We start from the raw sequence: 26,521 nt of genomic DNA, 5'->3' as shown, positions 1-26,521 counted from the left end.
CCTGAAATAACATACGATTGTCCATTATTCAACCCAAAATAGACACGGTAGTTTCCATGAGGGTATTCCCACCAATAGGTCTACTGCTTTACTACTAGCTCTAGGCCTGGCTAGTCAGTTGCTAGCTGCAGAACAAAATTAATTAATATAAATAATGATTTAATAGTATACAAATAATGAATGAATGTGAAGCCGAGTTGATATATAACCTTTCATCATTCACCAAATGCCATTATTTGTACCATTACACGAATATAAAACATTCATTATTTGTTTTATATAACACCTAAATAGATTCCTGTCATCATTTGAATCAAATAAAAGGTATGCATAGCCTTTGGCCTAAGGCCTACATTTGATTCATATTGGTTACAACAGTAACATTGGGTTTTTAATAATATATTAAATATTATTATATATTTATATGGATTTTATAAACACACCTACTGTAGTGTAATTATGTCAACAAACGCCCAAACAATCCTAGGCCTAGCAATGCTAAAACGCTAACTAACAGGCAGGCCTATTAGATAAGCTCAAGGGCAGTGGGCAGGGCAATACTAAATACGAAACTTCGACAGGCAACCGGAACTCATCTAGGCTAATTATTGTTTTCCAACGATTCCACGTCTTGTAGAGATGTTCCCATTAATTAATAAAAATCCTACAAACGATCTAAGACTAACTTTAATGCCTTTTTGATCTAAATTAGTACATATATATCTACATACATCTATATAAATGTACTTCCATCGCGAAACAAGTCATAACATTCAATCTTCGCGGCGAAAGTACAAAATAGGTGGCGCTGTTGTATTTCAAAAGTAATAGTATAAAAAAAATATTTTCCAAACCCGAAAAGATTTGTTTGTTTCGTACACGAAACAAGTACTATTAAACGATCGTTTAATAGTGCGTACTATTGCACGCCATGTGACCCACAATCGTCCAATAAAATGACAGGAATTGATTGTTTAATAAATCATGTATATCAGGCCTACAAGTAACGAGGTTAGTTTTTTATTTTCAAACCTAATAGGTCTAATAAAATAAACTATTTAACTTTAGACAAATTCTCTCAACCATGTGCGAGCCCCGAAACGTCTGAATATGACAGGATAAATTTCGTTAAACTTATGGCTCAAGCATTCTTATATTATTGTTGACAATCATCTAAAGTTATTTTACTAATGAGGCTACATTAGGCCTACTGCATTTCTTAATATAAATTATATTACTGAAATATCACAAAACACTAGATTAAATAGTATTAATTTCAAGCTAAAGTTATACGTATACGACATGTGTGCCAAAATATTAATTTTTTTACCAATATAAGGTCGAATTTTTGTTTTGTTTTCTTTTTTTATAAACGATAGTTTATTGTTTACCAAATATACACAAATAAAATTCGAAATGCAGTCTAGAACCTAATGGACTATCCTAGACTACCCAATCGGTTCGAGGTTCTCGCACTTAATAATATATATTTAGTATTTTAATTACTGAATAAGTCATTACTATGACCATCATGCATACTATCTAAAGAAAAGAGCACTGTATTATGTGATATGCACTTGAAATAATTGACTTACCTCCAATACATCACGTTATTATTCCTTGCTCTTTATCTTAAGAACTAAATACGATCAATTTGTTCTTCCGATATTATTAATGTTGTGTTGATGTGATGTAGCCTACTATTCGCGACATGACCCGACTGAATATTCCCATGTTCTTGGCAACTGGCAATAACAGTATAGGCCTACGTTATAGTTCTGCGTGGGGGATGTGATCCGACGATCGACTTGGCCAATTACTTTTCAACGTTCACTCGAGTTTGATTTCGATGATACAAACGCATCGAGCGTGATGTCGATAATGTTTAATCAAATCTGAAATATGACCAAAGTAATAACACGCTCAAGGAAACCGTTATTAGTCAGTCTTGGTTTACTTATCAAGTCTCACTCCTCGCTATGAACATTATTGTTATTGTAAGTTCATTTGGAATTATATCATTTGTAGTAATATTTGATATCGATGGGTAAATTGAGACGGTCTCAAGTCATATTGGTAAATATCAGATTCGTGATGGGAATTGTTATAAGGACTGTCTTAAAGTACCACTCCAATGCTCTAGTCAATAATAAACAGCCTGCTAACAGGTTTTATTGGTTTATGGCTGTAGCGTGCTTATCGGACAACGAATCGACACTACCAATAACCGTTAACGTACGGTAATACTTTTCGGTGGCTATCGGCATATATATAGTTACACGCACAATTGGTAACATCATATGCATTAGTTAGGCCTATTATTGCACTTATATAATCTCCACAGTAACATTACACGGAAAGTGCTAACGATTAATCACTTATACAATTGAACCACCCTGTTTTAAACCTCCTTTAAAAAGTCATTAGCATACTCAGTAGACCTAGCAGTACGTACTTAATTTTTAGTCGCGTGCAAACGCGACTCTATAGCTCACTATGTCGGTTGGTCGGTTGGTTGGTTGGTCGGTCGGTCGGTCAGTAAACACTAACTCAAATTTGCGCACGCGACTAGACTGCAGCCATGTATATGGCCTTGTTCTAGCAATATTGCTTTTCTACTTTATCAAAAACATATATTATCTGCTCTATCGTAACTCAAACAGGTATAGAAATAATCATTACTGAATGAAATAAACACATATTTCTTTAGAGACAAAAAAGAATACGACTGGTGATTTTTTTACATTTTTTTTTGACATATTAATTTTATCTTAAATTGAGGAAATTCGGATTAAGCACTCAACGGATCCACAGTGCAGCGCCTATCATACTCATATTTCAACTTGACTTATTGAAGGATGAATTATTAATTTTTCAATTCAAATACTAATAAGAAGAAAAGACAGCCAGTAAACAGTGTGACATTTGCATTATGTCCGCGTTAAATCAGAGGAGGTGCCGCGTTACAAATTTCGCGCTACACGATATCCTACACACTTTCCAAGCAAAGTTTTAGCTCGGATTACTAAAGTATAAGCTGATACAACAATCCAGGTATAAGGGAACTTCTTGAAAACAGAAACGGTGACGTCAGCACGTCAGAAATCGCGTTTAATTATGCAACGCGGCACTTAAGAGTAATTTAACGAAATTAAACTCGTGTTCAAGCAAACATATACATGTTCCACTGGGAGTAATTGAACTGGTAATTTATAGTTACTCGTGGCTACACATCACGATACGTGGATAAACCAAAAGTGGGATAGTACTAATCTAGACATGATTCTCATGGACCTGCGGTACACATTACTCATCTACTGTGTATTTTCTGTACGACTGGGTGTTTGTTGTAAAATATCTGAGGACTCTCCAGCAGTTATAGTTTAAAATTTTCAACGTCAACTCAAACTAGTACAGTATAGTTATAATACATTTATATAAAACAAGATGGTGGTAAAAGAATTTACCAAACAGTAGTTTGGATTAAAAAAACAACATCCGAACGTGTATCAGTTTTAAAATACGTGATTTTTATGACATTGTATAGCTTAAAAGGGTGGCTGCTTACTGCTACTGGCGGTGGGAGTTTTTTTTTTCTCGATTTAATTGTTTCAATGAAGATTGATTCCAAGGCAAGAAGAGCTTAGCAGCCGGAATTTAATGTGTGAAATAGTTTAAATAAATGTATTTGTGGTGATTGATCAGTGAACATATAATACAAAGAAACATAAAGGGGTTAATCGATACTTTGAATATATAGGTCTGGGTTGAATAATATACTTTGACTGGATATTAAAATAACATATTCATCTTGTTTGCCAAATGTATCGTGGATTGTCATATAATAAATATAGGTATATAATGGAAGAAGTGAGTATAGATCATGGATTGTCATATATAGGTTTGGAATGGAAGAAGTGAGTATAGATCATGGATTGCCATATATAGGTATGGAATGGAAGAAGTGAGTATAGATCATGGATTGTCATATATAGGTATAGAATGGAAGAAGTGAGTATAGATCATGGATTGTCATATATAGGTATGGAATGGAAGAAGTGAGTATAGATCAATAATTCGATTTAGCGTTAAAAGTCTGTATCAACATTTACAAGATAGAACACCTAACAAAATAAACATGGTATTTACTTTCAATTTAGTACCTGAAAAGAATTTGCTAATTATTGATTTCAAAAGTAAAACATGATCAATGGTTTTCATAACTAATCTTTGGGGAAAAAAGTTTAAAAAAAAGAAGAAAATTAATACATAGGGGTCTAAGGAAAGAGACAACAAATATGAAGACAAAAATGTAGGCCTTAAGTCTGGTGATATTGGGAAAGTTTGGAACGAATTGCAAAAAATAACTTAGCACAAAGTAGACTTCACAAAAATCAGACTTGCTCAAAAGAACAATTTGTATCTTTCAGTTTAGTTTCAACAACAAAAATGCCATTAATGTCCCGGATGTGGAAAATTTGAGCCACTTAAAGTCTCCAGGACTGATGGTTTCTCAAATAAAATAATATTTAATTAATTAAAATTTGCTAATCACAACTTTTATTTAAGGTAAGGTTTATTTCAGTTGTATATTTAGAAATCGGTTGTAATTACTCAAATACCTATACAGTTAAGAAGACACCATAAACAATGGTTTTAGACCAATTGCTCTTGGGAAAATATTCAATATTCAAAACTCGTCTTCGTTTTTCATTTCATTTATTTATTTGACCAACAAAACATAATATACAATGTACAAAGATTTGTTGTTTTATTGAGACTTTAGATAAAGTTTTATAATACTTCGGGTTGGTAAAATTCTGCCCTAACACGTTTAGAAAAATAATGATATTTTCATTGGTTTGAATTTATTAAAAGTTAACGATTTTTCTATGGTTGAGGATAGCAATATTTATCTTTTTCTTCACGAACGTTTCGTCCGTTACCACTCTCAATTCCGCCTGCTTTCTTTGTTCCGTCGACGGACAGTACTTGCCAAAAATGTGCATTCTCTTTTATTAGCGGATGTTACTCGTTTCCATTACAGTCATTTCGTTGCAATGAAATTTGAAAGTGGAAACAAGTTTCCAAACGCCATTCGACAGCGAGAGGTGGTATCAGTAGCTATTTTGCGCAATTAACTCAGTCAGACAGTGAACATTTATAATAAATGTACAATAAACACAAATAGAACGGATATTTAATGGCCGTTGGCGTACCGTTCTTATTTAGAGTGTTTAATCGTTTTCGATGGACTGTCACATGAGTTTAAATAATGCTCTATAACAGCAGTTTAGACTGCTACATTTCCATCAGTGACGCCATTTCAGTAATATCATTGAACATGGCGCCATCATGTACGAGCAAGTACCTATAATATTTGTAGCAAATCATTTATATATGTTATATATAAATCCAAAAGGCAAATTGCTGAAAAAATGACAATGCTATGGGTATCAATGGCTGGATCTCAATGGAAATACATTATAAAATAAGCAAAAAGCTAAATCATAACGATAAAGTAAAACAACCAGAAACATTAGCAGAGCTTTCGGGCAAAACTAGCACTTCATCATCAAATTATTTCCAGTACTAACGTAGGGCTTCTATATAGTGAACCTCTTTACTATATTTGTTATTGTAACAATTAGGCATGCCTGACTCAGTTATTTACTTTTTAAATGTCTTTATGTATGTATGGTATTTTTTAAATGTTATTATGTCTTTTATAGGCACTTGGCTAAGGATTTACCAATGTTCAATTAACCACAATTTAAAATATTTATGATAATTATTCAACTTTACTGAAAAGATAAAAAAGAATATTCTTCCTTGATTATTTAAGTGGAAGCTATGTGTCCACACTGTATCCAATATCAAACATTTACATGTAACGGTTTAATGTTTGATCATGTTTAATGTTTGATCATGTTTACTGTACAATTTGTTAACCTTTTAGTAGTCATAGGGCGCTTTAAGTGCAATTATCAGTGTTATTTTTATGTCTGAGGACCCCAATGGAAATAAGTTTTCATTTAAATTTTCTTGGGTTATTCCTCGGTTCATTCTTTTAATATTGTTATCTTGTGCTTTTTTCCTGTTATGTTTGTCTTTGTATTTTTGAGTGAACCGAATAAAACTGAACTGAACTGAGCGGGGGTTGTGAGAGATGACATTATTATCTTAATTTAAATTCACAAAACAACAATTCATCTTAAAACAACCATAAACATATAAAGTTTTTACTTTTGCTATATTAAATTGTTTACAATACTCAGTTTATAGGCCTATAATTGTTACGTTTTAAATTTCTTTTCATTTTTTCCAATTATTAAAATTATTATTCTTATTTCATTTTTTCCGATGATTCCAGCGCATTCCAGTATAAAACATGGTTTAATAATGAAGTTATATGCCTACAGTATATACCTAAGTCTAAGTATAATTCTTATTTCCAAGACATAATTAAATTAATTATAAATTTCAATTTCTGATTAAGCCAAAAAGCATTTAAATGTAATTTTACATGGATTGACTTGAATCAATTCAATCTAAATCGTCATTTTGATGATTTTACAAGAGGTTATGGCAATTATTTTATTCAGTAAACAAATCATTGTTAACTTACCCAATTAAACATTAGTTCGTGCTAACTATACATCTTGAAATAAACGAGCGGATTATAAGAGGCTGCTGTCTTGTTTAAAAGAAGTATGTGCGTGGTCGATATTCAACACTAGGCCTAAAGTAAAGTATCCAGACACGGTACTATTCAGCAACACAGTAGGTGCTTACTACAACAATGTTACAATGATAAGTGAAACGTCCACATAAAAAGTGTATTTATATAGAAAATGCAAGCATACCTGATTCAGGCTTTTTTCAACCATTCCGACTTTCTAAATGTGAGCGCCAAATAATGGATGTTTTATATTTCCAGTTTATGGTGTATGATCGATTACACGAAGATCATCAGTGCAACGTACATCGCTGGCGTGCGATACAATACGCCAAAAATAATAATTTCTGATGAGTTATGCAAGATCTTAATTACCTATGTTCGGTATTGGTTTCTTATGAGTATATATAATCATGATTTTAATTACTAGAGATAATAAAATATATATATTTTGATGTGAGTAAAATGCGCATGCGCATACTATTCTCTAAGTTGTTTCAATGGCCTTCTCATTGTGGTTCCGATTCTGACAAAACCAATCAACAACATTTTTTCTGTAAGCCTCTCAAACGGAATGATTTATGAAAGACAGGTAATTGAAGCTTTGAATCGATTGAGAATGTTAAAATACGCTGAGCCAACACGCTATTAGGGAGACTAAATACTTAAATTAACTCGTTGCATTTGAAACTTTTGTGAGCCGGGAAGGTGAAAATTTCCACAGTTCGTGTACAACATTGCAAGAAACATCACGAAAAAATAACATTTAATCCATAATGTTTAATCGAAACAAAATATCCCTACTTTACTTTTAGAGTCATTATATGGGGCTGCGATACAAAAACCAATTTAGGTTTTAAGCACCTTCATGCCGTAGGCCAGTCTAAATGTATCAAACACAGAGCATTAGTAAAATTACCCGAGACAAAATTGCTCACAAGTATTCGCAAAATGTATAGTTATTTTACCGGCACATATAAAATAAACTAATTCTTTAACAATTTAATAAATTAGTTATTTTACCGTCGAAACGTCAATATGAATATCAAGCTGTCAAGTCAGCGTGTTATTATTAGAATACATTTAAATGTTATTCGTTTAGCCTACTCAAGAAATTCCAGCGTCGGCCAAGCTCCTATGTTATGATTTCTTACCTCCAAATAATTATAATTATTCTTTAGTAATAATAACAAGGCCATATAGGCCTACATGGCTGCATTCGCGTGCTCAAATTTGAGTTTGTGTTTACCGACCAACCGACCGACAGACCAACCGACCGACGTAGTGAGCTGTATTAAATAAAAACTTGTGTCTTCCCCCATGTGGAGCTCATGATGCTTTGATTATTATTAAATTGTATTCCTACTCACATTTGTTCTTCAAGCTCATGTGTTCAAGTTCCTGGAATTTAAAAAACAGTAAGGAAGGGCCGTTACGCAACGATTTGCTTTTGATTTCCTCTGAAATAACCGACAGGAACATTATTATATACTTTATGCGACAGAGAAAACAGCTTATGTGTAAACTTGGAAGAAAAAAGATAAAATCCCACTACGAAAATGTGTAACTCCATCCATGGCCATGTTTCGGCGTGGTATTATGCCACATCAACTACAATCATTCCTTGTATATGTACCGCAGTGGTCAGGATTACACATATCGTGACAGGCCGTTGAATTAAATGTCTATCCAAGTCGTCAATTACCGGTAATTAAACGATTGATTTAAATCACAAAAGCCTACATACCCATGTTCCACATTGCGCAGAACCACCGAGTCAGTCAAAACACAAGACAATAGTGATAAAGACCATTATTATAGTGATAAAAGTGAAATATTTCTGTTGATCGTCCATTGTAATTATTCTATATATAATATGTATGTTATGGTTTTTACAAATAGTTCAATTTTTTTAATAGGCACTTTAGCGATGAAGGAGAAGAGAATGTGGGCCGAATAGTTAAAATTACTTTGTAGAATTGTTACATAGAGAGGAAATGAATTACAATTAAACCGCTGAAAACTGAGAGATTTAGTGTAAGAGAGTATTTTTGGGTGCATGCATTGAATTGACGGATGCTATTAATGTTGATTAAGGCCTACTCGAGCTCTATCATTATACCTGTGATTGTGATGTATCGACGTGTAAAAACTGTTCATGCCTTCTTCCAAAGTATTCGTTAGGCCTAGTACGAGACCTAATTTCTTTACTTCAGATTTAATTTTCTCACTGTGTTTGAGTTTAAACTGATTATGTCAGGCCTAGGCATAAAAAAGTTTTTGAGGGTGCGTTTGAGGGTACCTCGCCTCTGTTTTTATGTTAGTATCAAGCTAATAAGTTGAAATTATATCATAATTATATCTCTCATCAGGGGCAAATCCAGATAAAGACCTACGTATTCACAATTTTGTCAAGAGACAAAAGGATGATAAGAAACAAGTGAACAGGCCCATATGCTAGATAGAATTTGTAGTGTGATTATTAATGGGAAATGGTCTTTGATTCCCCTGACTGTCTGGATGTTTCCAATTCAAGTTTTGAATTCTCATTAGTATTATAATGTGGCAGCATGGAATTTACGGCTGTAAACAATTACCTTTATTATTGTTTATTTTAATATATGAGGTTCGTTGACATCCACGCTACTATTAATACACTGCATGTTATAATTATAATCGATGTATATAATATGAACAGTATTAAAACGTAAATCTGTATTTCACTTCTAACAAGCTAGATGCGACCTACTTTCTCCATGATTTTACATAGCTGGTGATACTTGTAAAACATACATCCATCAAAAGTTAGTATCCGTGCACGTATAATGTTAGTTGCACCATTAAGAGGCACCTGGTAGTTGACGATGACTTTACGAACAATCCGAAATCCAAAAAAATACGTTCATCTGTCTGCCCGAAACAATTTAATGACGTCATAAGGCGACGTTTTCATAGTATTATGTTCTTTTATCTAACAATTTTCACTTATTATGATCATTTTAAAACAATAGCCAGACGCTTTAATAACGTAGAAAGTAGAAAATGTTGTTTTTATTTTCAGACAACTAGTATTAATGTTTGACATTTACATAATAAACTGCCGGCCCGGTGTACAGCTTAAGTGTTAGGTCGACCATCGCAAGTGAGCCGGCTTGCGAACAATAATATTATATACCTCTATCACATCAGGATATTACAGTAGCAGTTTTTCGTTATGGTTTCTTTGTTGATAATTTCATTTCTCTTTCAGTTTCAAGTGAAACAAACCGTAGATTTCCACTTAGGCTAAGTACCAAATCTACTGATAATATGAAGACTAAATTGAATTTTCAATCTTCTTCTGAAATTTTTTTTAGATATAGTCGATCATTGAGATGTCGATTCATAAACTCATCAATTAAAGATGTAGGCCTATTGTCTCCCAAAACATGAAAAATGAAGATCAATGAAATCAGACTTTGAATAGGTTATTTTGTAGTTTTAATAAAGTTAATCCCTTCCGTAGAAAAAAATCCGAAAAAATAATGTTTTCACTTATAAAATAACATAATAAATGGTTAAATTCAACCAAAAATCCATTGGCTAGCAGCCAATTTAGCCATTTTTTGCTTTAAATTACAGTTTTTTCAGGTAAATAAATTTTGTTTAGATCCAATTTTTGGTCAAAGTGGATAACTATTATGTGACATTAAAATGGCATATACAAAAAATTGGAAAAAATTATTTTTCAGGGGGAAAATTTAAGTTCTTTCTTCAGTTCTCTGTAGGCCTAAACTGTTTTGGTGGCTTGACGCTTCAACTGCGCTAAATTCCCTGTTTACTTGTTTGAGTTGCGAAGATATCGGACGGAGAGCGGCTAAAAAATGAATTAAGGTATTCAAAATTTGTGTCGTTTTCACACTGCGTACTAATATTGTTAAAGAAATAATTGTTTTGTTTATAATTTATCTATTTGCAGGATGTCAATAACGTTTTTAGTTGTTTTGGTCTGACAGATTTGACAGTATTTGTCAATGATGCACGTAAACAATCAACGTACGTGTATACTTTTTATTAGTAATCGATGTTTACTGGCACTTTATCTCACGTTACTTTATGCTGGTGTAAACTGGACAGATCGAAGAGAATTGATTGACAATCAATTCTCTCCGATCTGTCTAGTTTACACCAGCATAAAAGTAACGGGAGATAAAGTGCCAGTAAGCCTAAACCGCAATGAAAGAATATTTTCGTTCATAGTTGGGTCAAGACTATTTTATATTAAAAACAGATGTAAGAAACTGTAATTACTGCATAATTCAGCATTAAAAGGATGTATAAAAATATATTGTCACAAAGACAAATGCAAATTAAGGATCCTGAGGCATTTATAAATATTATATTATAAATATAACAGAATTGTGGCATTAAAAATAATGTGTAATGTTTAAACACTATTAAAATAACAAATGTTATAGTATGATTATTATGATTAAAAAAATTGAGAACGACAATTTTGAAAATGTTATTATTAATTTGATTATGATGAGGGGCAGGACCGCCGCGGGGTGTGTTGGAGGTGTGTCACTTTCATGGAGTACGCCCCCTGTCTTGCTCTACTCTCTCTTTTTTCATCATGGCGTTACAGGCAGCTTGCAGACGTGTTGGTTTTGTGACAATTTCAAGACTTTCAAGAACCGTTTCTGCTTCAATATGTCAGCGTATGCAAAGCACAGATGGTCCTCTTTTAATAGACAGTGATCCGCAATTTGCATTTCTAAAAGATTTAGGTTTAAATGCCGAGAATAAGGGTGTCTTTAATGGGAGCTGGTGCGGTAGCGGCGAGGTGAGGATTTAAGCCTAGCCTAGTAGCCAGGCACGGATACGTTGAGTGTGTTCCACTACTAGCTAGGCCTAGGCGTAGAGACCATGGGTTAACCGTCCATGCTAGGCATAGCTGGTATAATACTAATATTAGTAATAAGAAGTAATAATAATTGTATAGGCCTAGCCTAGTAGGCCTAGGCTAGGCTAGGCTATTTTATTTATTAGGCCCAAACCGCCATACCTACTCAAAAGGCTGACAGACTCCCGCCCCCCCCCCCCCCCCACCCACAAAAAAAGGAACATGCACAAAAACAAATAACACAATACAGTAAACTCATAATTACAACTGATTTTAATGCTGACAAATTGAATTGATTAGATAATATTATAGGTAATATAATAATCTACTAGATAAATATAGGGCCTAGTTACAGTAGGTACTGTATAAATAAATGGCAATTCCACACTGGAGACATTGAATGGGACATAAAGACTGGACTACAGAAAGACTACAATTACATTTTAGGTATATTCATGATGTTATTTACCCTCAGCTAGTAGATTGATATGATGAGCATGATGATATTTTTTTATGTAATACAGATTGTGACATCAGTCTGCCCGTTCAATGGCAAGCCAATAGCCCGTGTACAGCAAGGAACGAAGGAAGAATATAATACAGCTGTTGAAAATTCAATTGAAGCTTGGCATGATTGGGCTAAGGTATACATACATTCTCATTTTGTAGTAAAAAATTCATACCAGTCATCTCTTAATACCAAAGCTATCCCAATGCTAAAGGCTGTCACAGTTTTGGTGTAAAAGGTGGGAATGGGAGGCAAGAATTAAAATGATATGCTATATCCAAAGGTACACACTGGATCTGCCCTGCTATTTTCTGTCACATACCACGGTCGATTTGGAATATTAGGAGAACAATTATTTCTACGCCATGACAAAATTCTATTTTCCGTAATAATGGACAATTATTGCCTGCACCAATCAATACGCATGCAAACCACCTGTTCTCTTTGTTGAATGTGTGATTTAATTTTCTGCAGCAATAATCATAATTTTACTAAAAAATATTAACCTTTAATTTTATAGGTACCTGGTCCAAAACGAGGAGAAATTGTGCGTCAAATCGGAGATGCCTTGAGAGAAAAGAAAACAGAGCTTGGCAAATTGGTATGCATTTGAAACTTTATGTATTTTCTGAAGCTGTCTCAATCTAGTCAATAAGACTCTAAGAGATTGTGATGTGAAAACAAATATCATCTAAGCAATTGTTAGTAATTCTTTTAACAGTTTTCAATTTATTTGTATTTTTACCGGTCAGAAAAAGTATGATCGTTTTGCTGATTGCTGCGAGCGATATTGTACATGTGTCATTTCCAGGCCAGCTAGACAGTGTCATTTTATCATGAATTTTATGTGTGATAGTACCATTTCCACCCATCATTTACCGAAATTCGCTTCACCACAAGCCCAACCATGTGGCTCAAATACTTAGTGTTCGAGCCTGCACTATTTCAAAATCCTGGATCTGCCCCCCTACATACAGGGGTGCTATAACATTTTGTTTTGACTGATATATCAAATTGAGCACCAGAAATTGGTGAATCATCATATGAAATGCTACTATACTAATAAAACAAAATAAAAGTTCTACAGAAAACAAAATACATTCTACAATATTTGTGTGTTACTGTTACAAATGTAAATTTATTCTTAAACAAAGATTGTTTAATGTGATATTTTTGCAAGAAAATACTAGGGATTGACATTTAATTCACCTAATATATCGGTTACATTTACCTGCCTTTTATTCCTTTTATCTTGCCTCAATTTAATTAGTTTTCTAGTTATTATTTAATGCAACATGGATACCTTTTGAATTACATCAAACAGAATTACAGAGTTTAATTTAAGTGGATTACAACAAAGAGATCATTTTGAGCCACTTCTTTTACTGTACTAAGAATATCATTCTTAACAGTGAAATATTAACACCTAAGGCATTACTCCAGCTATAAATAAAGGATAAGCTATAGTAATATTTATTGCCTTCAGGTACTCTGTTATCATCTTCTTCCTAACTGTAGGAGACATTATGTCTGATGCTAAAACCCAGCTTACATTTGTGCATACTATATGTTCCAAAATAAATTAGGCAACAAAGTCCCTTTGGCTACCATTTTACCAAACCAATTAAAATTCGTCCATTTCTGAATTTAAACTTTATTGAATTTATCCATTTTCAATTATGTTTTGCTACAAATGTTAAATCATTTCAATTTAGTCTTTCAAAACAAATTAAAATTAAGCTTTTAGCCTATTTAGTTTGATTTTACCTGGATTAGATAGTAAAGCAATTGTACTAATAAATTGTATGACTGTTTCACCCTTTAAAATGAGTGCCCGATTTACTAAAGTTACCAATAAAGGATGTCATACATAAAGTAGGGGGCTTGCAAGGGTTGAAAGGTTCAATTGACTTGAATTGTTATAGATAATTGAAACTATATTGTGAAGTCAACATAGGCTTACTGGAGTAATAAATTTTAGGTTGCCTTTTAAATTTAAATATACTATTAGGCGCCTAATGAATTACACCCGAATTGACTTCTTAGGAAACCGTAAGCACATTGGTACATATTACTTACAGAGCAATGAATAAACTTTATTATTTTTATAAACTAAGTCTCATTTGAAACTTTTAAGTTTAAAAGCTCTCTCTACATTACACTATCAAACTTTATGTGACAAAAAACATGATGATGTCATATCACAACCATATTTGCGCATATCACAAACTTTTTTGTCAAACTAATTTGATAGTGTTGACATAGCTTTAGAGAGTTGATTAGAAATAGCCAGAGTTACAGTACATCCCTCTTAGGATTGAACACTAATGGCACTATAAAGTAACTTTGACACTACTAAACCCCTGTAGTCAGGATGTAACTGTCTTGGCACTAGTCAGGATTGAACCCTGCACATTGGGATTGGAAGGCAAGCATGTTAACCACAAAGCTACAGCTCCACTAAAAAATGTTAAAAATGCTATCATAAACTACTGATGTACGGTACAGTAAGCTTAAACGTTCAAATTGGAAACAGTTTTTTAAGAATTTAAAACGTATGGAATGAATGAAGATGTAATCATTGACCTAAGTTTAAATAATGAAAATACAATACAAAACTGGGAACCATTCTTATTTAAATTTAGAGTTTTTGAAGTAGAGTCAAAGTACTTTATCCAACAATTTTTAAGATCATACAAATCAATTGATCATAAAAGAAGGCCATTTCTTTTCATAAAATTGTTAAAGTAAAAGGTCAACCAAAATTCTTTTTTTTTAAAAATTAAAATGGAAAGGGATTTATTTTATTTGTTATTTTACTGAATATTTCATTCATTTCATTCATTTATTTGACCAAAACAAAATTGTTTCTTTTATTTCCTAAAACATTAAAAAATACAATGGCAGCCAAAAGCTGAAATTAAGTATCTTTTACAAAGTTTTGTGAGATGTACAAAATTTATTATTTATTTCTTATTTTTAGCTTTCAGTTGAGGTTGGCAAGATCTTACCAGAGGGAGAAGGTGAAATTCAGGAGTTTGTAGATGTCTGTGACTATGCCGTGGGACTCTCCAGAATGTTTGGTGGCAACGTCTTCCCTTCAGAGCGTAAATATTTGTTACAATGTTTTTAGTGCTTTTAAATTGAGTGGTTCTGTGTCAAACCTAATTTTGTTTTTAATTCAGTACAAATTGATAAACTTATTAATCAACATTATTTCTAGCAAAACATGAAAAAAACATGTACACACCAGCTGTGCATTTATTTCTTTATAAGCTTTACCTGTGATAGTCAAACAGTACTCCAAAGTACTCAATTAAAACTGCAATTGTTATTCAGTACACATTGAATAACATAATAACTAACTTTATTTCTAGCAAAACGTGAACAAAAACATTTGTACACACCAGCTGTATATTGTATTTCTTTTATAAGGTTTACCTGTGATAGTCCAAAGTTCTAGCATTGTACACTCAATTAAAACAACTACAATTGATATTTATTGCCTTTTAAAAAATAATTTAAAAAAAAATGCAATTTTTAAAACAAGAATAGAGTATACATAATAATAAGATAAATTGTATCCTAAGAAATATAAATATATGTGGGAATATTATTAAGTAAATAATAAACATACCTTACACTCACCATATTATTTTTCATAAAACTTCAGACTTTCCAAATGTGCTATCTCTTTGAAATCAAGTTATATGGAATTGCCTTAAAATTTGATCAACAAAAAATCCCATGATCCTTTGTATATGTTACCATGGCTACTGCTTGTCATTACTGTCTATGAGACTAATTGACAAACTAACATGATTTATTTGTTTTGCTGGCAAACGAAATAACCAAACTCTTAGTTTCAATTATGTGTATATATTTGCCGACCTTCTAGATTATGAACTAAAAAAGATGTTTTAAATGAACCTGTCATCAGATAGACACTAAATCAAATTGAAACTTCAATATAATCATATTCCTGTAATTTACTTTGCTTGACCACACATTGTACCATAGTGAAATTTCACGACTGTAATCAGACTCAACGATTTAAAGTATTATTAATACTGTTTGAAAATCTTTCCAACTCAAAATACTAAGATTAAAACTGATGAAAAGCGATGATAAGGTTCATTAAAAGAAATCAAAAAAGGGGAAATCAAATGGGCAAGCAAAAGGTTGTCTCGTCTACAAAAGAAAAATATTAAAAACTTAAAGCATCATGTCAAGTGAATTTTGAACTTAACTTTTTAATGGAAAAACCTTAGCGAGACCTAGAGATAAAAGAAAATCTGACCAATGTGTGTACAGTTTTGGACTCGCTGTTTATTAAATTTACACCATATTAATGAAAACAAAATGTCCCACCTGAGAGGTGGAGAATTACTGAAGAATTATCAAAGTACTGATGTGTATGTCAGAGTTAGGCAAAATATCTAACCATAGCGTTTATTATAATATCTCTCTAATCTGACCAATTATTATTATTTATTAAAATAGATCATTCTTAATCCTTATTATTTAAATAATGATTTCTGAAAGTACTGTAATTCCCTTATTAAAGTTTATGATTTTATTATCCATGTACACACCATGTAAAATATAATTCAAATTGCCTTAATGAACAACTTTATCGTATTAAAAGTTAATCTATTACTATTTGTCTTCTCCAGGTCCTGGCCATGCCTTGTTAGAACAGTGGAATCCAATTGGACTCGTTGGTGTGATAACCGCTTTTAATTTCCCAATTGCTGTGTATGGTTGGAATACATCTTTATCATTGGCTTGCGGGAATACAGTATTATGGTGAGTTTTAAAGTCATTGTCAAGACCAGTTTTTATTTATATTTTATCTATTCATTCAAAAGACATAACAACCAAAACATTGAGACATTCTCAAACCTGTACCGCAAACTAACGTTACTACTGTTTGTTCGCCATGCAAACCTGTAAGATATATTATCCCCTGTTGAATATGCCATTTTAATACAGTAATACTGTAGTTTACATTGACCAAAAATGTAATCGAGAGCAGAAAATAGTCAAATTGGCTACCAACCAATGTGTTTTTGGTTGAACGTAACCGTATTTTGTCTTTTTATAAGTGAAAACATTGTTTTTGTGTTTTTTCACCTTCGAAAGTGATTAACTTTATTAAAACTACAAAATGACCTACGGTATTCAAAGTCTGATTTGATTAATTTTCATTTTTCGTTATCTTTAAACAATTGTATCTATTAAGCGTTCATTATCATCATATTATAAACAGGCATTTCTTGTAGTATTATTGCTCCTTCAATAAAGTTCAAATTTCTTTAGGAATCAATATTCTTCTGTAATCGAATCCTAAAATAATTTTTTTGGTGTCATGTTGCAGGAAAGGCGCCCCTTCAACACCGCTTGTCAGTGTTGCAATAACAAAGTAGGTTATTTCACATTTTATACTGATTGTAATCAAAGATTTATCTCTTTTACACTACATGGCCTATGGCATTGAATGTTTCATTATCTTAAATGTTTTTTTTAATGTTTCTAAATTCCACTTTGGTGAAATGTAATAGCCATCATGATGCTAATATTTCCAGCTTGCATTTTATTTCTTGGCTATTTAACTGTTATTTTTTAAACATGAAATGAAAGAAATATCTTTAATAGGAAGACTGTTTAAATGTACTCCGTCCACTTTTTATTTCAAATCTCTCCTAAAAACTCACCTATTTCAATAGTTATTCTTTTCATGTTGCGCTGTGAGACTCTGGTAAAGAGGGCTTTATAAATATTCGATATTATTATTATTATTTAATGTGTAATATTGAAGATACCATTTCTCCAACAAATAGATAAAAGTTTTTACAATTTTTAAAAGTGGCCTCAATTTCTGATCTAAAAAATAAAAGTGTGGAGAAAAGATCCTACATACTGTAGCATCGGAGTCAAAATAATGTAATATGTACAGAATTCAAGGATGGTGGTATCTAGGTAACCCTGTATTATATTATTTTATAAGTTTCTCTCATATTTTTCACATCTATTTCCTCAATTTCCAGAATTATGACAGAAACGCTAATTAAAAATGGAATTTCACCAGCGGTTTGCACAATGGTAAATGGAGGTGCTGACATTGGGTAAGTTACAAGTTAATTAAAGGCACATATAATCTAAAGCTCTGTCAAACTTAAAAATGTGATGCGCCGCTATATATGGACATGATGACGTCATATTTGGGCATATCACTACCATATTTAATGTGTAATAAATTGTATTTTGTATTGTATTGTTGTATTCAGGGCCCCAATAATCAACTTTGCTGGATGAGCTACCCTCATGAAACATGGTTAAAAAAAATATTTGAGCACTTTTTTTGTCAAACTAAATTGATACTGTAGACAGAGCTTAATACATACTATTTAAATAATACTTAGTTTTAAAAGAAATTTGATGTTTATTACAACGAGCAGCCAACGAGCAGCGGCTGCTGTGTCACTGTTTTCATCCAACCAGTGTCCAAGATTAGTTTAGCCAATCATAGTCTACCTAGAGTACCGTAAATTTCAAAATCTACAAAGGGCATATGTGACATCATAACTTAAGAAGCGGTCATCATTCATATCATACTTTCTCAAAAGCCCAAGATAATTCGAAATATTCTGGAAACATTTTTATTTGTATTTTTTATCCCCATAAAAAAAGCTTATTCTGTAGACTCACTGCTCCTCCTCAACCTACAGTACTCTATGATTTTCTATCAATTTATTCCTTTTGAAAAAAACAACAATTTTCTTCCTTAAATTCATCGGTAAAATTGTTCAAACTATTAGGATCATCCTATTAACCCAATTCTTCCACTTTGTCTGTTGATGCGGATATTTCCCCTTGATCGCATCGGTAGCCAATAAAACTAATATAAATTATGAAAACAAGAATATGTTTTTATATTGAAACATTATATATATACAGTATGTATTGTCATTTTTGCTTTGTAATATTATACTGATTGTACCTTTATTTTTGTGTAGGTTTTTTTCAAATTATCTGCAGACATTACTTTATTTTTTATTTATATGCTTAATTTTAGTGAAGCCATGTCGCATGATAATAGAATTCCACTTGTATCCTTTACTGGAAGCACAGAGGTGAGTTTAACTCATGCTTATTGCCAACTTATTGTGTCCTTAGGCAATCGATCTATCTGCATTTTATTTATACCAGTAATTATGCAATTTCAGCTGTCACACTATTAATGATTGTTGGCTACTGTAAATCAGTTCACTGAAAATAATGCTTAGAGGCCATGTCAAAGTCAAAAGTAACATTTACTTCTCTTCTAAATCCATAATAATAAATTACAATAATTTGATTTTAAACTATTAAGAGTGGCAAATCCATAAAAAGCAAAGCTTGTGTGACAGGCAGCCCAAAAAAACAGGACAACAATAGAGGCCGGAAAGAGGACAAAAAATAAATTATAAATAAGTATTACGGTACAGAGATAGAAATATACTTTACTTAGTTTATCCAAAACAAAATGACCTAACTAGCAATTTTTGGTTAACATTTAAAATTTACAGTAATTATTGAGCCTCTAGTACTTTTGATATGTAACTGTTTTTTTTACATTACAACCATCAAACATTTAGCTAGTTTTTATATATTCAACTACCAAAACCGACTATAAAATTGCTACTTTCCTAGAGTTGATTTTGAGCCTTGTTGTTTGTACAGTGTATATTTTTCGTCTAAAGCCCTGTCTACATTATCAAACTAGTTTGACAAAAAAGTGTGATGTGCCCAAATATGGTAGTGATATTACATCATCACGTCCATATGGGCACATCACATTTTTTTCTCACATAAAGTTTGATTTAGTGTAGACAGAGCTTTAGTAATAATAATTATGAGCTAATGACAAATAAATTACAGAAGTTTCAAGTTTCTTATTACTGCATTTATTCTGTTGTTTTCTTAATTATGGAATAACGTTACTTTTATTTGTTTGTTTTCATAAGACTTGATTTTTACTTTTGCTTTTAGGTTGGTAACAAAGTTGGTACAGCTGTACAGAAACGCTTTGGGCGCTCTCTTTTAGAACTTGGTGGAAATAACGCTATTATAGGTAAGAATTTTTAATTTTAAACGGTAACTATACAGGAGGCAGAATGTACCACAAAAGTTAGGTTTGTGTTAGCATAACAACCAAAAACGACATTCTCAACCTTTCTTTACTTCCTTTTCAGAAAAAACAATGTACCATAACCTAATTTTACTGGTACTCACCATACTGTACAAACAATAATGTACCACCTTATAATCAGTATTCACATACTAATACTTTTTTTTGCGCTAAACTAACCATTTAACTTAACATTTGAGAAAAGTTTTCCAAATGAAATTGATATGCAGTTGTCGAATGTAACGTTTAAGTGTGATTAATGGCTGTAAGTTTTAAGAGGCCTGTAAAGTTTCTGCTTTCCGAGGTCCAAGGCGTCGTTTTTTGAGGAAATCGATTTGTGAGTTATGACCAGCATTAAAGGCAAGAGTCAATTAGAGCCTTTTTACAGATGATTGATGTGGCTGTTAAGAAAGGCAAACATTTATTGTGCATGTTTAACTGTAATTTAGGAAAAGGCAATTTTTAAATTGAGGTTGTTAAATGCTTGCATCGTTGTTGAGGTTCAAATGGGTTTTGAGGTTAGCGGTCATTGACAAGTGCCCTGGTTTGTGTACCTAGCATTATATTACATTGATGATGCATATATTCAATTTGTGTATAGTTATGGAAGATGCTGATTTAGACATGGTTGTGCCTGCTGTTCTGTTTGCATCTGTGGGTACAACTGGTCAACGATGTACCACAACAAGACGTCTGGTAAGTGAGACTAGCAATGCTGTTGGTTGGATGCTATTGATGTTGAAGTCAGAATAATTAAATGAATTAAAATAATTATATTAAGATTTTGCTAGTGGCCATTACATACAATTGTTGTAATAGTTCTTTATATGAACATTTTATTCAATGAATGAATTTACTGGTGGAGTTAGGCCATCTTTCAGAAGGAATAATAATACCGCAATTCCATGAAGACAAAACGTCCATGTTCTTATAGCTGTCTTCTTCTGAAGACACGTGGCCATCATTGACAGAAACATAGTATCAGTTGAATTCACTGCTGGTGTACTTGAGATATACGTTTATACCATGCTACTGTATACACTTTTATTTTAATTTTTGATTTATATAACATTAAGAATAAGAGCTACGTTATTTTTTTGTATAATACACCTACTGTTATAAAGTAAATGATTAGTTAATACATTTGTTGCACACATGTTGAATTGGAAAATGAAGAACACAAAAAATAAAATAAAACTGTAAAATATGGTCACGGAGTAGAGCCGTTACAGTCAATATTGTACACACTACTGGTTAGTTCCAGTCACCAGTATCGCATTGCACAACAACAATAAAAACAAATGAATGAACATCTTTTCATGAGGATGTATCCAAATAACGCAGGGCATGTCACATGTTGTAATCAACCAATCAAATGACAAGGATAAATTCTATTTTACTATTATTGAATCATTTAAAATTATTTTTTATGAGTGTCCAAATTCTTTTTTGTTTAATTTATTTTTTTTCTTTAGATTGTACATGAAAGTGTACACAACCAAGTACTTGAAAGACTAAAGAAGGCCTACCAACAAGTTCGTATTGGAAATCCTCTTGAGGGTAAGTTCCATTTTTTTCCCCACACTCCGTTCGTAGTAAGTTTTAATCTATATTTTCTTCTGTACTTTATGAAACATGAATTAAAAATGAATTAATATGGTAATATTCAAGGGTATATTGAATGAATTCTGACAAAGTGGCTAGAACCTCAGTGATACAAAAGTTCTCAAAGGGTAGCGGGCAACCTTAGTTCTTGGATCCACCCCTAGTTTTTGTAAAAGATTTTTTCTTTAAAATGTACTTTCTTTAAATTAGTTAAAATGTATTGATAATATATATTATACAATTAATTTATTTCTAGTATGTCACATTATGCTTTAGGAGTTTCTCTATGCAGGCTTGTGTTATGTAATCTACTTTAAACCAAAGTAGTTTTTTTTAACAGATTTATGTCATTTGATGCCTAAACATAAGTAAAAATAGATTCAGCATACACTAAAGCTCTTCTGTATGTTGGTTCATGAATGACAATCGCTAAACCTAGATATAAACTATCTAATAATCTAGGTCACTGTATTAAGTCTAAGTATTCTGTTGAAGAATTTATCTTTCAATATAATCTAAAGTTTTTTATTGTAATGTAGGAAACTATAAGTAATGTTTACTGATATTTTTGCTTCATTTAAGTTACAGTTTTTAGTAGGAGATTTTTGTCTTGTTTAATCTTGTGTCAAGATTTGAACTGCAATAACAGAATTTAAATCTTATCAGTGCAAGTTTATACATTTATTTATTTATTATTTATTCAACTTTGTTTTACAGTTGTACTACTAGAGTACAGCTGACTTGATTAGGCCCTCTTAAAAAGCAAAAACAAATTTATACAGACGACATTCTAACATAAAGATACAAGAGAATTCATAAAAGTAAATTTCTCAAACAGATTAAAAAAAGTTAGAATGCATACATGTAAAATAAAATAAGTCTATACATACTTTGGCCAAAAATTGCTCTGATTGTTAAGTGTTCTCTGTCTCGCAAAGATGTTCAGCATTCGTGATGATGTGGAGACTTTCCAATTGTTTTAGTTGCATGGTGTGAGTGCTTGAGGTTTGGTCAAAAAGAAAGACTAATGTCATCAATGATAAAGTTGAATAGGTACTGTATATAAATGTATTATTCTTGTATTATTAGCGGACACATTATATGGACCGATGCATTCTCAGATGGGGATTGATTTGTATGATAGAGCAGTAGCGGATGCACAAGCTCAAGGTGCTAAGTTAGAATATGGAGGAAAAGTAAGTCACAAAACTCATTATTTAACAATGTCATTGTTTAAAATTGCAGTTGAAAGTGTCACATAGTGTTACATACACATCCAACATCAACTATATTGCTATTTACAGGAAGGATAAAATATATACCATTCTCGCGAGAATCGGGCAGTAAAATTTACGAGATCCTGGCAACCTAAACCCGGAAGTATCAACTGCTAGGCCTAGTACTACAGGCTTTAAAATCGGCCATTCACGAACATCTTCTTCCCAATTGTCCATCGCTATAAATACGCAATATATCAGTGGATATATAAACTATAAGCTAAAACTGGATGAAAGAAGTAATATGCAGAGGCCGTGATTGTTGTACCCCAGAGGTGCTATAACATTTTCGTAACCATTGGCGGCGCTGTTTCTAATCGGCCCAAATAGAATGATGTATACCGTGCTTATAAAACGTCTCATTGTAAGCTTAGGGGGTGGAGTAGTTATAGCCATGAGTTAAAACCATGGTACAGTACTAGGTCCTTAACCATGTTAACCACCAAGCTACAGCTTCATTATAAACATTGTAGTTTTATAGTAATTGCTCAAGTTCAGTCCAGCACACTGTTTCCACATTGTTTGTTTTTGAAAGATTATGTCTTTCCTTCCTTTTTTTAGAGAATAGACCGGGATGGTTTCTATGTGGAGCCAACCATTATGAGTGGTTTAAAGCATGATGCTGATATTGTACACACAGAAACCTTTGCACCGATTCTTTATGTTCTAAAAACCAAAAGTTTAGAAGAAGCTATATCCTGGAATAATGAAGTTAAACAAGGACTGTCAAGTAGTCTCTTTACCCAGAACCTAGAAAGAATCTTCCAGTGGATGGGGTGAGAAGCCTAACCATTGTCTTCATTATAAGCAGAAGGCTACCAAATTTTAATCAATTCTCTTGCGAAAAAATGTCAACAATTACTCTATTATTCTATTCAAAATATGGATCGCTTGCTGCAACACATTTTAAATTAACTTTTCTTTTCGTAATATTTCACAGACCACATGGTTCCGATTGCGGGGTTGTTAATGTAAACATCCCGACCAGTGGAGCTGAGATTGGTGGCGCTTTTGGTGGTGAAAAGCATACTGGAGGTGGCCGTGAGTCTGGCAGTGATGCATGGAAACAGTACATGAGAAGATCAACATGGTAAAAAAACATATTTTTAAGAAGAAATAAATATAATAATATATAAAGTTGATGGCTGGAATGTTTATAGTAATCTCAGTTGATTGATAGATGATCATTTTTAATATTCAAAGTTTAATAATATTCAAAATCATGACAGCCTAATCAACAGTATCTGTCATTTGGAGTGAGTTATTACCAACACTGTCTAACATAAATATATATATATATTCTCTTATCTCTCTCTTATTTTCAAAATATGAAAAAATACTGACCAACTTTACATCTTGTGCAATTTTAAAAGACCTTCGGGAACTTATGAAGAGTAACAATTACCTAATATAATTTGACTACCCACTTTTGCACAATTTCAATACTCCTATAACATACTTTTTTGTATTGTTGTATTGTTTAGCTAGCAATACCAATTATTATTATAATAGTATAATTTTAATGGCTTGAGTACAAACTGTTGAATATCAGAAGGTGGGATTATACCATTTTTGAAAAAAAGTAGTACTAGTACAGGGAAATTTTAGAAAAATGCCCAAATTTAACTAAATTATTTTATCCTAATAAGAGAATAAGATTATTCTCCATTTATACAGTATATTTAATAATATTTATATCTTAAAAATATTATTAATATACTTATTATTTTATACAGTCGTCCAATGCTAACTCATTTTTTTCCTCTTGTTTAGCACAATCAACTATAGTAAGGAACTGCCGCTAGCACAAGGAATCAAGTTTGAGTGATGCAAGAGACCGTCAAAAAGATATTGCAATAGACTATAGTAAACTAAAGGCTGTCTCAACTCAACTGACCAGTTACATGCACTGAAATTAACTGAGAAAAACAATTTTACAGTCACCTGCAGTGGAACAAAGTTTATTTCTGTTTGCAGTTCAACTTTAAAAGTAAATCATTAAAATGAATGTCACAATTGTAATTGTGTAATTTAAGTAGACAGTACTCGATTTTGAAATTTGACTAGACATCATGAAATATATTAATTTACAATTATATTAACTGATCATGACAATTTGATTCTACTGATAATTCAGTAAGATATCTCATATTGTACTTAACGTAAAATAAAGTGACTATACTATGTATAAGCAGGGAGTTGTTCAACTCCTTGGTATAAGCTTTATAAAATTCTAAATAATCCTCTCTATTCAGAGATTATGATCATCCTAAATACTCCTCTGTATGATATAGATTATTATAATTCTCTGTATGATAGAGATTATGATAATCCTAAATAATCTGTATGATAGAGATTATGATAATCTTAAATAATCCTATGTATGATAGAGATTATGATAATCTTAAATAATCCTCTGATAGAGATTATGATAATCCTAAATAATCCTCTGTATGTAATTAATGCTGGAGGGCATTTCAAACACAACCAATTCAATACATTGGACATGCCTTTTAAAATGTTTTAATTTAGTTCTATTTGCTGACTTACTGAAATATAATTAATTGTGATCTTGGAGATCCAGGGTAAATTAGCACAAGAGGCACATTGACTTTTCTATTTAAAAAAAACAAAACCAAAAAAATTATCCAGTATTATAAATTATTGGGGAATTCTTTGAAGAATGCTTGACTGAAATAAAAGGTTTATAAACTATGTTCCTGTATCCTTTCCATTTTATAATAAGTTGTTTACTATATTTGTTTCAAGTTTCAATAAACATTTATTTAAAGATGGTCATTACAAATAATATATAACAAACAATATTTCAATAAACAATAATCGACAATTAATATAAGACCATCTTAGGGATCAAAATCAGAAGTAAAACTTGTCTCACAATGACCCCTAAAATAATAATAATAATTAAAACAAAATAAGAACAGAATAAAAATATTGTTTAAAGGTTTGCATGATTAATAAGCACAGCTGTACAGGTAGGTTTGCGGTACTTTCCTAGTATTTTCCAGAAGACAGTTGTGCATATCAACCGAAAAGACATTCTCAACCATACTTTATTTCCTGTTGGAAACACATGGTGTACTGCAAACCTAACTTATATTTTTTTTATAAACTACATACACACTGAAATCTGGTATAGTAGACTTCCATGGCTTGGCATGATTACAAGAAAACGAAATAAGTAGTTTTTCATTGGTTGAAGTTTTTAACTTGTCTCGCCCACTGAAAAAAGAAATACATCTGATTGGTCGTTGTTTTGGCAACGTGCTGATGGATATATAGGCGTGGGTGTGGTTTGGGCTGTGGGACTGTAAACAAACAATAAAAATACAGTTTCAGGTTGATTAAAATATTAGAACCATTGGCGAAATGT

General features: G+C 32.0%; 2 protein-coding genes across 2 annotated transcripts in view; one reads left to right on the top strand and one right to left on the bottom strand.

Moving 5' to 3' along the window:
- Positions 1-8,251, bottom strand: part of LOC144853902 (G-protein coupled receptor 54-like) — a 59,401-nt gene extending 51,150 nt beyond the window's left edge. The window contains exon 1 of the mRNA XM_078711766.1: positions 8,050-8,251. The gene's annotated coding sequence lies outside the window, so the exon portion shown is untranslated. The remainder of the gene's footprint in view (positions 1-8,049) is intronic.
- Positions 8,252-11,278: 3,027 nt separating this feature from the next.
- LOC144853569 (alpha-aminoadipic semialdehyde dehydrogenase-like) lies at positions 11,279-25,842 on the top strand. The gene is made up of 15 exons (XM_078711275.1): positions 11,279-11,504; positions 12,089-12,208; positions 12,593-12,673; positions 15,056-15,179; positions 16,749-16,881; positions 17,453-17,497; positions 18,123-18,200; positions 19,151-19,208; positions 20,107-20,188; positions 20,847-20,941; positions 21,721-21,805; positions 22,940-23,046; positions 23,689-23,903; positions 24,068-24,217; positions 24,901-25,842. The coding sequence occupies exons 1-15, from the start codon at positions 11,295-11,297 to the stop codon at positions 24,953-24,955; spliced, it is 1,638 nt and encodes a 545-aa protein (XP_078567401.1). The 5' UTR covers positions 11,279-11,294; the 3' UTR covers positions 24,956-25,842.
- The last annotated feature ends 679 nt before the right edge of the window (positions 25,843-26,521 follow it).

The sequence above is a fragment of the Antedon bifida genome, chromosome 10 (genome assembly GCF_963402885.1).
Source record: "Antedon bifida chromosome 10, ecAntBifi1.1, whole genome shotgun sequence".
Taxonomy (NCBI): Eukaryota; Metazoa; Echinodermata; class Crinoidea; order Comatulida; family Antedonidae; genus Antedon; species Antedon bifida.
Note: the sequence above shows the minus strand (reverse complement) of the source record. Positions and strands in the feature narration are given on the sequence as shown.

What these genes read in the sequence shown, in the direction of transcription:
- LOC144853569 (XM_078711275.1), top strand. Translation starts at nt 11,295, where the DNA reads ATGGCGTTACAGGCAGCTTGCAGACGTGTTGGTTTTGTGACAATTTCA. An exon ending in CAACGTCTTCCCTTCAGAGC is followed by an intron (nt 15,180 to 16,748) that starts GTAAATATTTGT and finishes TGTCTTCTCCAG; the next exon opens with GTCCTGGCCATGCCTTGTTA. An exon ending in TGCGGGAATACAGTATTATG is followed by an intron (nt 16,882 to 17,452) that starts GTGAGTTTTAAA and finishes GTCATGTTGCAG; the next exon opens with GAAAGGCGCCCCTTCAACAC.